Source organism: Elephas maximus, chromosome 4 (genome assembly GCF_024166365.1).
Source record: "Elephas maximus indicus isolate mEleMax1 chromosome 4, mEleMax1 primary haplotype, whole genome shotgun sequence".
Classification (NCBI taxonomy): domain Eukaryota; kingdom Metazoa; phylum Chordata; class Mammalia; order Proboscidea; family Elephantidae; genus Elephas; species Elephas maximus.
In genome coordinates, this window is record NC_064822.1 from 70649236 (window position 1) to 70662293 (window position 13058).

General features: G+C 42.7%; 1 protein-coding gene across 1 annotated transcript in view; it reads left to right on the top strand.

Moving 5' to 3' along the window:
* Positions 1-4725: 4725 nt before the first annotated feature.
* Positions 4726-13058, top strand: part of BCL2L14 (BCL2 like 14) — a 33962-nt gene continuing 25629 nt past the window's right edge. Inside the window, exon 1 of the mRNA XM_049882510.1 lies at positions 4726-4913. Within this exon, the coding sequence (XP_049738467.1) occupies positions 4837-4913 (77 nt within the window). The 5' untranslated portion in view covers positions 4726-4836. The remainder of the gene's footprint in view (positions 4914-13058) is intronic.

Genomic DNA, 13058 nt, shown 5'->3' on the forward strand with positions numbered 1-13058 from the left:
TATAATCTTTTACAAAAGTAGATCACCAGGCCTTTCTTCCTCCACACCACTGGGTAGGTTTGGCCTGCCAACCTTTAGATTAGTAGTCCATCACAAACCACTGAATGGTCCAACCGTGGAGATGGTGCCCAATCAGGCAGCATTTATTCCCTCGTACATAGGATCGCCATGCTTCCGGTGCTGACTAGACAGAGGCTAACAACAACAGCTCAGTCCAACACTCTTATTGCAGGCTTGTTCCACTTTTTGAGATCTCTATCCAAATGCAAATCCATCAGCTAAGCATACAATCAAACAACAGACTAAGGCACAGAACATTTAAGGATAATTTTTTGAAGGTAAAATCATGACTCTTACAATATAAAAGAACATGTATTAGAGATTTTATTTAAATTATTTATGGTGGAATCAAAACCGGTTGAACCAAATCCATTGCCCTTAAGTTGATTCAGACTCATAGCGACCCTATAGGACAGAGTAGAACTGCCCCAAAGGGTTTCCAAGAACAGGCTGGTGGATTCGAACTGCTGGCCTTTTGGTTAGCAGCTGAGGTCTTCACCACTGTGAAGGGCTCCAGTAAGCTGTAATGTTACAACCAGTTCAAAGGAGACCTCAAACTACCAGACACTTGCAACTGAATAAGGAATGCTGAAATGAACTTACAGATGGAGGCAAAACTGGAAAAACCAGTCCTTTTCCACAGAACAATAAACAACTGCATTCCACAGGAGACAATTTGTATTCTAATGGAAGGAATTATTTGCGTTACTATTAGTTTTCTATAAGTTAACTTAGGACTCAACAGTCAAAGACAAGCAAAGATGCACATCCCTACAAAATCACGGAAGGCTTCAGTACTCCATTGAAAAGATATCCAGTAATTTCTTTTGCCCATTTCAAAATCTTCAACAGTTTTTCCTACACCAAGGTCAAACAACAATAAACGTGAGTGAGTCCAGTAGTAAATATTTGCAAATCTTAGATAAGGAATGTGTATCCAGAATACATAAAGGACTAAAAAAAAAAAAAAACATGGATTTCGAAAGATTTTTTTGTAAAATATTTCAATGCATTAAGCTGTTTTCTCATTTTTGAAAAAGAAGTGAGTCCAGAAAAGAAAAAAGGTGAAGGGCACTAACAACCTGGGATACAAATAAACAGTGTGAAGAAGATGGTAGAGTTTAGTGAAGAGGTCTCTTTGTTTTGCAAATGGTTTGTGTGTATCTACTAACCTAAAGGAATCCTGGTGGCATAGTGATTAAGAGCTCAGCTGCTAACTAAAAGGTCGGCAGTTCGAATCCAGCAGCCACTCCTTGGAAACCCTATGGGGCAGTTCTACTCTATTCTATAGGGTAGACAATTCAACAGCAATGAGTTTGGTTTACTCACCTAAAGGCTGTCGGTTGGAACCCACCCAATGACAATGCAGAAGAAAGGCCTGGTAATCTGCTTCTATAAAGATTAACGCCAAGAAACCCCTATAAAGCAGTTCTACCCTGTAACGTATAGTGTTTCCATGAGCTGAAATCGACTTGATAGCAACTGATTTGGTTTGGTTGGTTGGTTTGTGTTTTAGAGTTTAAGTGGTTAGGTAAGGAGCCCTGGATGCTCAGTGGTTAAGCGCTGGGCTGCTAACAGAAAGGTCAGTGGTTGGAGCCCTTGGGGGAAAGCTGTGCCAGTCTGCTTCTGTAAAGATTACAGCCTTGGAAACCCTATGGGACAGTTCTACTCTGTCCTACAGGTTTGCTATGAGTCAAAGTTGACTTTTTGGCAACAGGTTTGGATTTTTTTGTTTTTGTTTTTTGTTTTCTTTGAGTGGTTAGATACATGGGCTCCAAAGGTTGGCTGCTTGGGCTCAAAACCAGCTTTGTCAAATGTGGTTGTGTTACTGTGAGCAATTCTACTTAGCCCCTCTGTGCCTCAGTTTCGTCTATATGTGTCTACCACTAAATGGTAACTGGCACAAAGGTGAGTTAATAATTGGTAAGGACTCAGTAGGAAATGATGACTACTATCGTTATGCCTTGTGGCCATAAAAGCATATCTGTCTTTGCTCTAAAAGTTGATACCTGACTAAACCAGCGCTCTCTCTTAATAAATGTTAGGAATTCTACAATACGATGAAGGTTAATGCTTTCTCCCAAGGTTCCCATTGCTTCTACTAGACCAACCAGTTCCCCTTTGTTGGTCAGATTCAAGCATAGAACAACTACTGCCCATTCTGTTTACCTAATATTTAAATAACCGGTTCTTCCCCTATTTTTATGAAAATGCCCTTTATTCCTCTTCCAGAGTTCACACTTCCTTCATCTCCACATTTCTACAAGCCAGTGCTCATGGTTTCATGATCACAGGTATGACCATAAGTATCGATTTCAGTTAAGACTCTGAACAGGTGTAAATTATATTTAGCTGTTTGTTCTTTCATAGAAAAGGGAACCAACAGAAATCATGACTACTATCGTTATGCCTTGTGGCCATAAAAGCATATCTGTCTTTGCTCTAAAAGTTGATACCTGACTAAACCAGCGCTCTCTCTTAATAAATGTTAGGAATTCTACAATACGATGAAGGTTAATGCTTTCTCCCAAGGTTCCCATTGCTTCTACTAGACCAACCAGTTCACCTTTGTTGGTCAGATTCAAGCATAGAACAACTACTGCCCATTCTATTTACCTAATATTTAAATAACCGGTTCTTCCCCTATTTTTATGAAAATGCCCTTTATTCCTCTTCCAGAGTTCACACTTCCTTCATCTCCACATTTCTACAAGCCAGTGCTCATGGTTTCATGATCACAGGTACGGCCATAAGTATCAATTTCAGTTAAGACTCTGAACAGGTGTAAATTATATTTAGCTGTTTGTTCTTTCATAGAAAAGGGAACCAACAGAATGTGGAAATTATAGAACAATATCATTACTATCACCCACAAGTAAAATTTTGCTGAAGATCATTCAAAAGCGGCTGTAACACTGCAGTGACAGAGAACTGCCAGAAATTCAAGCTGGATTCAGAAGAGGACGTGGAACCAGGGATATCATTGCTGATGTCAGATGGATCTTGGCTGAAAGCAGAGAATACCAGAAAGTTGTTTACCTTTGTTTTATTACTCTGCAAAGGCATTCGACTGTGTGGATCATAACAAATTATGAATGATGTTGTGAAGAATGGGAATTCCAGAATAAATTGTGCTCGTAAGGAACCTGTACATAGACCAAAAGACAGTCATTTGGACAGAACAAGGGGATACTGCATGGTTTAAAATCAGGAAAAGCGTGCATCAGGGCTGTGTCCTTTCACAGTACTTATTCAATGTATAAGTACCTATGCTGAGCAAATAAACCAACAGGTTGGACTATATGAAGAAGAATGGGGACTCATTAACAACCTGCATTACGCAGATGACACAACCTTGTTTGCTGAAAGTGAAGAGGACTTGAAGCACTTACTGATGAAGATCGAAGACCACAGCCTTTAGTAGGGATTACACCTCAACATAAAGAAAACAAAAATCCTCACAACTGCTCCAATAAGCAACATCATGATAAATGCAGAAAAGATTGAAGTTGCCAAGAATTTCATTTTACTTGGATCCACAATCAACACCCATGAAAGCAGCAGTCAAGAAATCAAAGAACATATTGCATTGGGCACGTCTGCTGCAAAAGACCTCTTTAAAATATTAAAAAGCAAAGATGTCACCTTGAAGACTAAGGTGTGCCTGACCCAAGCCGTGGTATTTTCAATCGCCTCATATGCATGTGAAGGCTGAACAATGTGTAAGAAAGACCAAAGAAGAATTGATGCCTTTGAATTATGGTGATGGCAAAAAATATTAAATATACCATGGACTACCATAAGAATGAACAAATCCGTCTTGAAAGAAGTATAGCCAGAATACTCCTTAGATGCAAGGATGGGGAGGCTTCACTCACATACCTTGGACATGTTATCAGGAGGGAGCAGTCCCTGGAAAAGGTCACTATGCTTGGTAAAGTAGAAGGTCAGCGAAAAAGAGGAAGACCCTCAATGAGATGGACTGACACAGTGGCTGCAACAATGGGCTCAAGCATAACAATGATTGTGAGGATGGCACGGGGGGGAGGGGGGGACCGGGTAGTGTTTTTTTCCATTGTACAAAACTATGAGTTGCAACTGGATCCACGGCACTTTACAACAACAACGGCATCCCCCAAATTGTGTCATATGGTCTTTAAATGAGTTGTTGTGGCTTTTACTGTGGCTGGGGTTAGATTCAGTTTTGAAAGTTTTCCCAGTGGTTCTATCTGAATACAATCCTTGAATCTCGTGAGAGGTAGCATCCTATAGTATAAAGCCAGAAAAACCTGGACTTGAACACAGCTTCACTGATGGAGACCACTGGCAAGATGCTTTACCCCTTTGAGCCTCAGTTTCCTTTTCTATGAAGTGGGAATCATAACACCTGCCTTTCAATGTTAAGATTGAATCTGTGTACTGGACCTGTAACATAGTAGGTGGTCAGTGAACATGTGTTAAATAAACTGATAAAGTGGAAAAGGCAGAAAGAAATTTCAAGAAAACACTCACCTAATTGTCTTGAGAACAGCTAAGAGCCTTGGTGAAAGATGCAGAACTCCTTTTAGAGACAAATTACATGGGCAAAGGTCAGCCCCTCCTTCAGTTTAATAGAGCTAGGGGCAGGGCCTAACAAGGAAGTGGCTCTCCCTGCATAAACCTCACTTCAGCCAGTCCTAAACCTGAAAAGACAGCACCAGATGGAGTCTTCAAATCACGTAAGCCTTTCTAAATCAGAAGCCAAGAAGACCTGATTAAAGCTTCCTCTTAAGCGTCATGGAGAGAAATTCCGGTACAGGAATGTCCTTACTGCCACCTGAAGCAGGAGAAACCACTGACAGCTCTAAGACCAGGTAACCCCGGGAGGCACCTGTCTGCATTCTCAGGCACTCGCAGGAGGACATAGCTGGATCTTAAGGCATAGTTTACCTACTCCGACACTGTATCTCGGGGAGCTATTTACTGAGTTTATTCAAAAGTTCTTCTAGTGCAAGTTTCAGGATGCAAAAGGACAGCCAAGAGTTCAGTTTATTGGGTTTAAAGAAAGGAAGAAAAAGTTACTTGGGTTTCTCTTTCATTTCTCCTTTGCTACTGAGAGTTTTTAAAAGTTCAATTAAGAGCATATAGCTGGTTGGATTGTTTTTATAATTATGCAGTAGTTTCTCATTGTATATGTGACTAGGTTTGTGATGATTCGTTCTGTGGCCAGGGGTGCCACGACCCAAGCTGAAGACTGTGGAGATGCTGACTCCCCCCCTACAGTAAGGATCGGGTCAAGGAGGAACAGAGAGGAGTCCCTGGGTTTGAGCCCCAAGTCCTGACCTCCATGTATGGAAACTAGCATTCAGCCTCACAAGGTCTAATCCAGGCAGAGCCCCTGGAGACTCCCTTGAGTACAACAGCCAGGTAACACGGGAAATCACTCTCTCCCCACCCCTAGAAATGTCCCTCTTTCCTGAGTTGCCTCCTTCCTCTCTGCTATAATCGGAGCCTTGGTCTTCCTGTTTAATATAACTTAAGGAGTCCTTGGATGGTGCAAATGGCTGAAAACTCAGCCATTAAAAACCCTATGGAGCACCATTCTACTCTAACACACATGGGGTCACCATGAGCCAGAATCAACTCAGCAGCAACTGGTTTTAATATGACTAATCCTTTGTCTCTTGAGTTAAGACCTCATTCCTCATTTCACCCTTAGGATTGCTAAAAAAAGAAATAAGCACGTCCTCAGATGAACGCTTTTTTTTTTTTAATAATTTTTATTGTGCTTTAAGTGAAAGTTTACAAATCAAGTCAGTCTCTCATACAAAAACCCATACACAACTTGCTACATACTCCCAATTACTTCCCCCCCATGAGACAGCCCCCTCCCTCCTTCCGCTCTCTCTTTTCATGACCATTTTGCCAGCTTCTAAGCCCCTCTGCTCTCGCATCTCCCCTCCAGGCAGGAAATGCCAACATTGTCTCAAGTGTCCACCCAAACCAAGTCGCTCACGCCTCACCAGCATCCTTCTCCAACCCATTGTCCAGTCCAATCCATGTCTGACGAGCTGGCTTCAGGGATGGTTCCTGTAGAGGGCCAACAGAAGGTCTGGGGCCATGATCACCAGGGTCCTTCCAGTCTCAGTCAGGCCATTAAGTCTGTTTTTTTTATGAGAATTTGGGGTCTGCATCCCACTGTTCTCCTGCTCCCTCAGGGGTTCACTGTTGTATTCCCTGTCAGGGCAGTCGTCAGTTGTGGCTGGGCACCATCTCGTTCTTCTGGTCTCAGGATGATGTAGTCTCTGGTTTATGTAGCTCTTCCTGTCTCTTGGGCTCATTATTATCTTGTGTTCTTGGTGTTCTTCATTTTCCTTTCATCCAGGTGGGTTGAGACTCACTGATGCATCTTAGATGGCCGCTTGCTAGCGTTTAAGACCCCAGATGCCACTCTTCAAAGTGGGATGCAGAACGTTTTCTTAATAGACTTTATTATGCCAATTGAATTAGATGTCCCCTGAAACAATGGTCCCCAAACCCGTGCCCCTGCTTCACCAACCTTCGAAGCATTCAGCTTATTCAGGAAACTTCTTTGCTTTTGGTTTAGTCCAGTTGTGCTGACCTCCACTGTGTTGAGTGTTGTCCTTCCCTTCACCCAAAGTAGTTCTTGTCTACTAATTATTTAGTAAATACCCCTCTCCCACCCTCCCTCCCCCCTCTCGTAACCACAAAAGAGTGTGTTCTTCTCAGTTTAAACTATTTCTCAAGATCTTGTAATACTGGTCTTATATAATATTTGTCCTTTTGCAACTGAGTAATTTCACTCAGCATAATGCCTTCCAGGTTTCTCTATGTTATGAAATGTTTCACAGATTCATCACTGTTCTTTATCGATGAGTAGTATTCCATTGTGTGAATATACCATATTTTATTTATCCATTCATCCATTAATGGGCACCTTGGTTGGTTCCATCTTTTTGCTATTGTAAACAGTGCTGCAATAAATATGGGTGTGCATATATCTGTTCATGTAAAGGCTCTTATTTCTCTAAGATATAGTCCAAGGAGTGGGATTTCTGGATCGTATGGTAGTTCTATTTCTAGCTTTTTAAGGGAGTGCCAAATTGATTTCCAAAGCAGTTATACCATTTTACATTCCACCAGCAGTGTATAAGTGTTCCAATCTCTCCACAGCCTCTCCAACATTTATTATTTTGTGTGTTTTGGATTAGTGCCAGCCTCGTTGGAGTGAGATGGACTCTCATTGTAGTTTTGATTTGCATTTCTCCAATGGCTAATGATCGAGTGTATTTCCTCATATATCTGTTAGCCGCCTGAATGTCTTCTTTGGTGAAGTGCCTGTTCATATCCTTTGCCCATTTTTTAATTGGGTTGTATGTCTTTTTGTGGTTGAGTTTTAGCAGAGTCATGTAGATTTTAGAGATCAGGTGCTGGTCGGAGATGTTGTAGCTGAAAATTTTTTCCCAGTCTGTAGGTGGTCTTTTTACTCTTTTGGTGAAGTCTTTAGATGAGCGTAGGTGTTTGATTTTTAGGAGTTCCCAGTTTCAGATGAACTTTTTAAAAATTAAAAAAGTATATATATGTTATTCTATAGGCATACAGGGAGACCACTTTGTTTCTGAAAAAACTGCTCAATGCAGGCTAGTTACACTGACACCTTTAAGGAGAAGAGGAAACAGTAGAAATATACCATTGGCTAGTCTGGACATGATTGGTTGAAATCAGCCCACTTTTTTGAGGTCAGCTGACATCACGTTACTAGATGGTTTCTGTGGCCCCCCCATTCATTTGAAATTGCCTGAAGTTAAATTCTTTGCACAAGATAAACTTTAAACAGTTTTATGGTTATCACAGTTGTGTTACCCCAGAAGGGATTTGTGATTTTATGATGACCTATCTTCACTTTCAGTGGTGTCACTAGGGCTAGTGTCACCCAGTGCAGTACCTCATGCTGTCACATACCCCTCACACACCCCTCACATACCCCAGGTGGGCGAGTCTGCTGGGTAACCACCTTGGGGGTGCAGCCATTTCCACCACACACCAGGCAGATGGCTGTGTCATGTGGTCTTGCCCCTCCCCCCAAGTTCCTCCCCTCTACCACTGGCCAAGACAGAGACCCAGTGGGAGGCCCCACACCTGGGGGGAGGATGTGACACCAACCCTACTGATGCTACTGCATTGGTGGCCCCTCTCCCTGTGGCACAAGTCCATCTACCAACCACAGCCAGGGAACCCTGGGCTCATTTTTTTGCCACCCCTTCTGACAGTATCACCCTGATGGTAGTATTACCCCGATGGTGACACCATCATCCACGCTATATCCTTTTATCTGTTTTTGGGTGCATTTCAGATTGAACAGTGACCTTCATGAATATTCCTATGAAATCAGAGTCTGTCCATCGCTGTTCCTCAGTTTCTCTCCTTTAACAAGACTAAAGGAGATGAGAGACAGGGGAGAAGGAAGACACTGAAGGGTCTGTAGTTAGAAGAGGGGAGAAGGTCAGGCTGCCTCTGAAGGGCATAAGGCTTGAGGTAACCAGACCAACTTAAGCTTATAATTTGGCCTTACAGCCTCTCTTGGGGGTGTGTGTCTACACTTTTGAGTTACACATAGTCCACATCTATGTGTCCAGAGCAAATGGAAGTCAGCTCTTGATGTTGTCAAGCCTGTTTCCAAGGGGCTTTCCACCTTGAGGCCCTGGCACCTGGGACAGGCTGGGGCAAAGTGAACCAAGTGTAAGTCTACCAGTAAAGCCAGTTGCCAACGAGTTGTGGATCCTGATTCATGGCGACCCCATGTATGTCAGAGTAGACCTGTGCTCCATAGAGTTTTCAATGGCTGATTTTTCAGAAGTAGATCTCCAGTCTTTCTGAGGCACCTCTGGGTGAACTCAAACCACTAAACTTTCAGTTAGCAGCTGAGCGCTTAACCATTTGCACCACCCAGGGAAGCCCCAGTGTAAGTCTGCCTCCAGCATAATTCAGGCACTCTGGGCAGCCTCATGTATCAAAAAGTGAAGTACGCGCTGCTGTTGTTTCCTCTGTGCTCATCCATTACCTGTCAGAGAAAGGGACGTGAAATCTAGCCCTGACAAATGAATCCACATAGCTAGAGAAGTCCCAAATGTGTGTTTGGTGACAAGTGGAGTTCAGGTGCTCCCTGCAGGTAAGCACTCAGAGTCCTGGGCCGTGCTCCCAAAGGCCAGGCTGGGCAGGGGCCTGGAGGACTTTGGTTATTTGGAGAGGAGAGGAATGGAGGGAGGGGCTCAGGGAGGGAGGGAAGATAAAGAGGCAAATAAAAGAAGCTCAGAAATCTTGCTTCTGAGAGTGCACGTTTGCCTATGATTACGATAGTTTGTTATAGATAAGGAGAAAGTATATAAATAATAGAGTGTTAAAAATAGAGTTGAGTCAGCTGAGGCACTGAAATTAGAGAGCAGCATTCTCCTCTCCACGCTCTGGACTAACACTTGGGGCCACACCCAGGGCACTCCTTTTGCTGTTGTTAGCTGCCTTGGAGTTGCCCTGAGTCATGGTGATTCCATGCACAACAGAACGAAAAGCTGGTTGTGGATCACACCTTTGTGATCAATCCATACAGTTTTCATTAGCTGATTTTCTAAAGTAGATTGCCAGGCCTTTCTTCCTAGTCTTAGTCTAGAAGGTCCACTGATACCTGTTTAGCATCATATTGTTGTTGTTGTTGCTGTTAGGTGCCCTGACATCATTTCTGACTCATAGTGACCCTATGTGCAACAGAACAAAACACTGCCCTGTCCTGCCCCCCAACCCAGTGCCCTCGAGTCGATTCCGCACCATCCTCAAAATCATTGCTATGCTTGACCCCAGCATTGCAGCCACTGTGTCAGTCCAGCTCATTGAGGGTCTTCCTCTCTTTCAATGACCCTCTACTTTACCAAGCATGATGTCCTTCTCCAGAGATTGATCCCTCCTGATAACATGTTCAAAGTTTGTGAGACAAAGTCTCACCATCCTCTCTTCTAAGGAGCATTCTGGCTGTACTTCTTCCAACACAGATTTGTTCATTCTCTGGCAGTCTGTAGTATTTTCAGTACTCTTTGCCAATACCGTAATTCAAAGGCATCAATTCTCATCTGGTTTTCCTTATTCACTGTCTAGGTTTCACACACATATGAGGTGACTGAAAAAACCATGGCTTGGGTCAGGCACACCTTAGTCCTCAAAGTGACATCTTTGTTTTTTAACACTTTAAAGAGATCTTTTGCAGCAGATTTGCCCAATACAATACCTCGTTTTGTTTCTTGATTGCTGCTTCCATAGACGTTGATTGTGGATCCAAGTAAAATGAAATCCTTGACAACTTCAATATTTTCTCCATTTGTTATGATGTTGCTTATTGGTCCAGTTGTGAAGATTTTTGTTTTCTTTAAGTTTGAATCCACCAGGCAATCCTTGGAAACTCTGTAGGGCAGTTCTACTGTGCCCTATAGGGGCACCATGAGTCAGAATCAACTCGATGGCATGGGTTTTGGTATTTTTACACTGAGGTGCAATCCATACAGAAGGCTGTAGTCTTTGATCTTCATCAGTAAGTGCTTCAAGTCCTCTTCGCTCCCCAAAAGCAAGTTTTTGTCATCTGCATAATCCAAGTTGTTCACTTAAAAAACTAGAAATAGAACTACCACACTATCCAGCAATCCCACTCCTTGGAATATATCCTAGAGAAGTAAGAGCCTTTCCATGAACAGATATATGCACACCCATGTTCATTGCAGCACTGTTTACAATAGCAAAAAGATAGAACCAACCAAGGTGCCCATCAACAGATGAATGGATAAATAAAATATGGTATATTCACACTATGGGATACTATGCATCGATAAAGAACAGTGATGAACCTGTGAAACATTTCATCATGGAGGAACCTGGAAGGCATTATGCTGAGTGAAATTAGTCAGTTGCAAAAGGACAAATATTGTATAGGACCAGTGTTATAAGAACTCGAGAAATAGTTGAAACAGAGAAGAGAATATTCTTTGATGGTTATGAGAGGCGGAAGGGAGGGAGGAAGAGAGGAAGAGGGGTTTTCACTAATTAGATAGTAGACAAGAACTATTTTAGGTGAAGGGAAAGACAACACACAATACAGGAGAGGTGAGCACAACTGGACTAAACCAAAAGCAAAGAAATTTTCTGAATAAACTGAATGCTTTGAAGGGTAGCATAGCAGAGGTAGGGGTTTGGGGACCATGTATTCAGGGCACATCTAAGTCAATTGGCATAATAAAATAAGAAAACATTCTGCATCCCAATTTGGAGAGTGGCGTCAGAGATCTTAAACACTACCATGCGGCCATCTAAGATGCATCAATTGGTCTCAACCCACCTGGAGCAAAGGAGAATGAAGAACACCAAAGACACAGGGTAATTATGAGCCCAAGAGACAGAAAGGGCCACATAAACCAGAGACTATATCAGCCTGAGACCAGAAGAGCTAGATGGCTACAACTGATGACTGCCCTGACAGGGAACACAACAGAGAACCCCTGAGGTAGCAGGAGAGCAGTAGGATGCAGACCCCAAATTCTCATACAAAGACCAGACTCAATGGTCTGACTGAGACTAAAATGACCCCGGAGGTCATGGTCCCCAGACCTTCTGTTAGCCCAAGACAGGAACCATTCCTAAAGCTAACCCTTCAGACAGGGATTGGACTAGACTATGGGATAGACAATGATACTGGGGAAGAATGAGCTTCTTGGATCAAGTAGACACATGTTGGCATCTCCTGTCTGAAGGGGAGATGAGAGGTAGAGAGGGTCAGAACCTGGCCGAAGGGACTCAAAGGAAATAGAGGAGGGAAGGAGTGTGCTGTCTCATTAGGGGGAGAGTAATTAGAAGTATATAGCAGGGTGTTTATAAATTATTGTATAAGAGTCTGACTTGATTTGTAAACTTTCACTTAAAGCACAATAAAAATTAAAAAAAAAATGCAGGTTGTTAATGAGTCTTCCTCCAACCCTGATGCTGAGTTCTTCATAGCATCGTAGCAACATGCAATACTCCACTGACAGGTGGTGGTAGCTGTGTACGAGGTACGTTGACCGGGAATTGAACCCCGGTCTCCCACATGGAAAGTAAGAATTCTTCCACTGAACCGCCACTGCTTTCTCAGTGTGTCACTTTCAGTTTCCATAAACTCAGAAGTTGGGCTTTTACTTTCAACAAGAACAGCTGAGAGCAGAAAGGATCCAACATGTGATAAACCAACTCACTGCTGCTTTAAAATAAGACTTAGCTATAAATTTAACAATAAGAAAAAGCTTAACCCACTGCCATCAAGTCCAATTCCAACTCATAGCTATTTAGCAATAAACCAAACCTGTTGCTATCAAGTCGGCTCCAACTCATAATGACTCTATAGGAAGAAGTAGAACTGCCCCATAGAGTTTCCAAGGAGCAGCTGGTAGATTCGAACTGCTGATCTTTTGGTCAACAGCTGAGCTCTTAACCACTGCACCCCCAGGGCTCCCCATTTAACGATAGCCCTCTCTTAATTTGTATTGAGGATTAATAAGGGGGAAAAAAAAAACCCTCTAAAATTGTTTAATATATTTACAAGTCTTAATCAATGCCTTTATGTCTCCATTTATTCTTCTTTACCCAAGTGCTGCCCAGACCCCTTTCACAACAGCGCTTCCATTTCCACCTGCTCTGTAGGGTCACCAGGTTCATTGCCACTTTCTGGGCCATTTCGCAAGCTCTCCAGTTCTCTCTGCTCCTCCCCCATCCTTGGCTTTGGGCTTGTTGGTTGGGTCAAGTACCCAGTTCCTTTCTAACCTGCATCACAACAAAAACCCCTTCTTTTACAAAATAAGACTACATGCTCCAACTTGGCTCCAGCAATTTTCCCTCCCTTCGAATGTTGCTCCTGACTCAGCATTTAATAGCATCAAAAGAAGATGGAAGGAATACACAGAGTCACTGTACCAAGAAGAATTGGTCGATGTAAG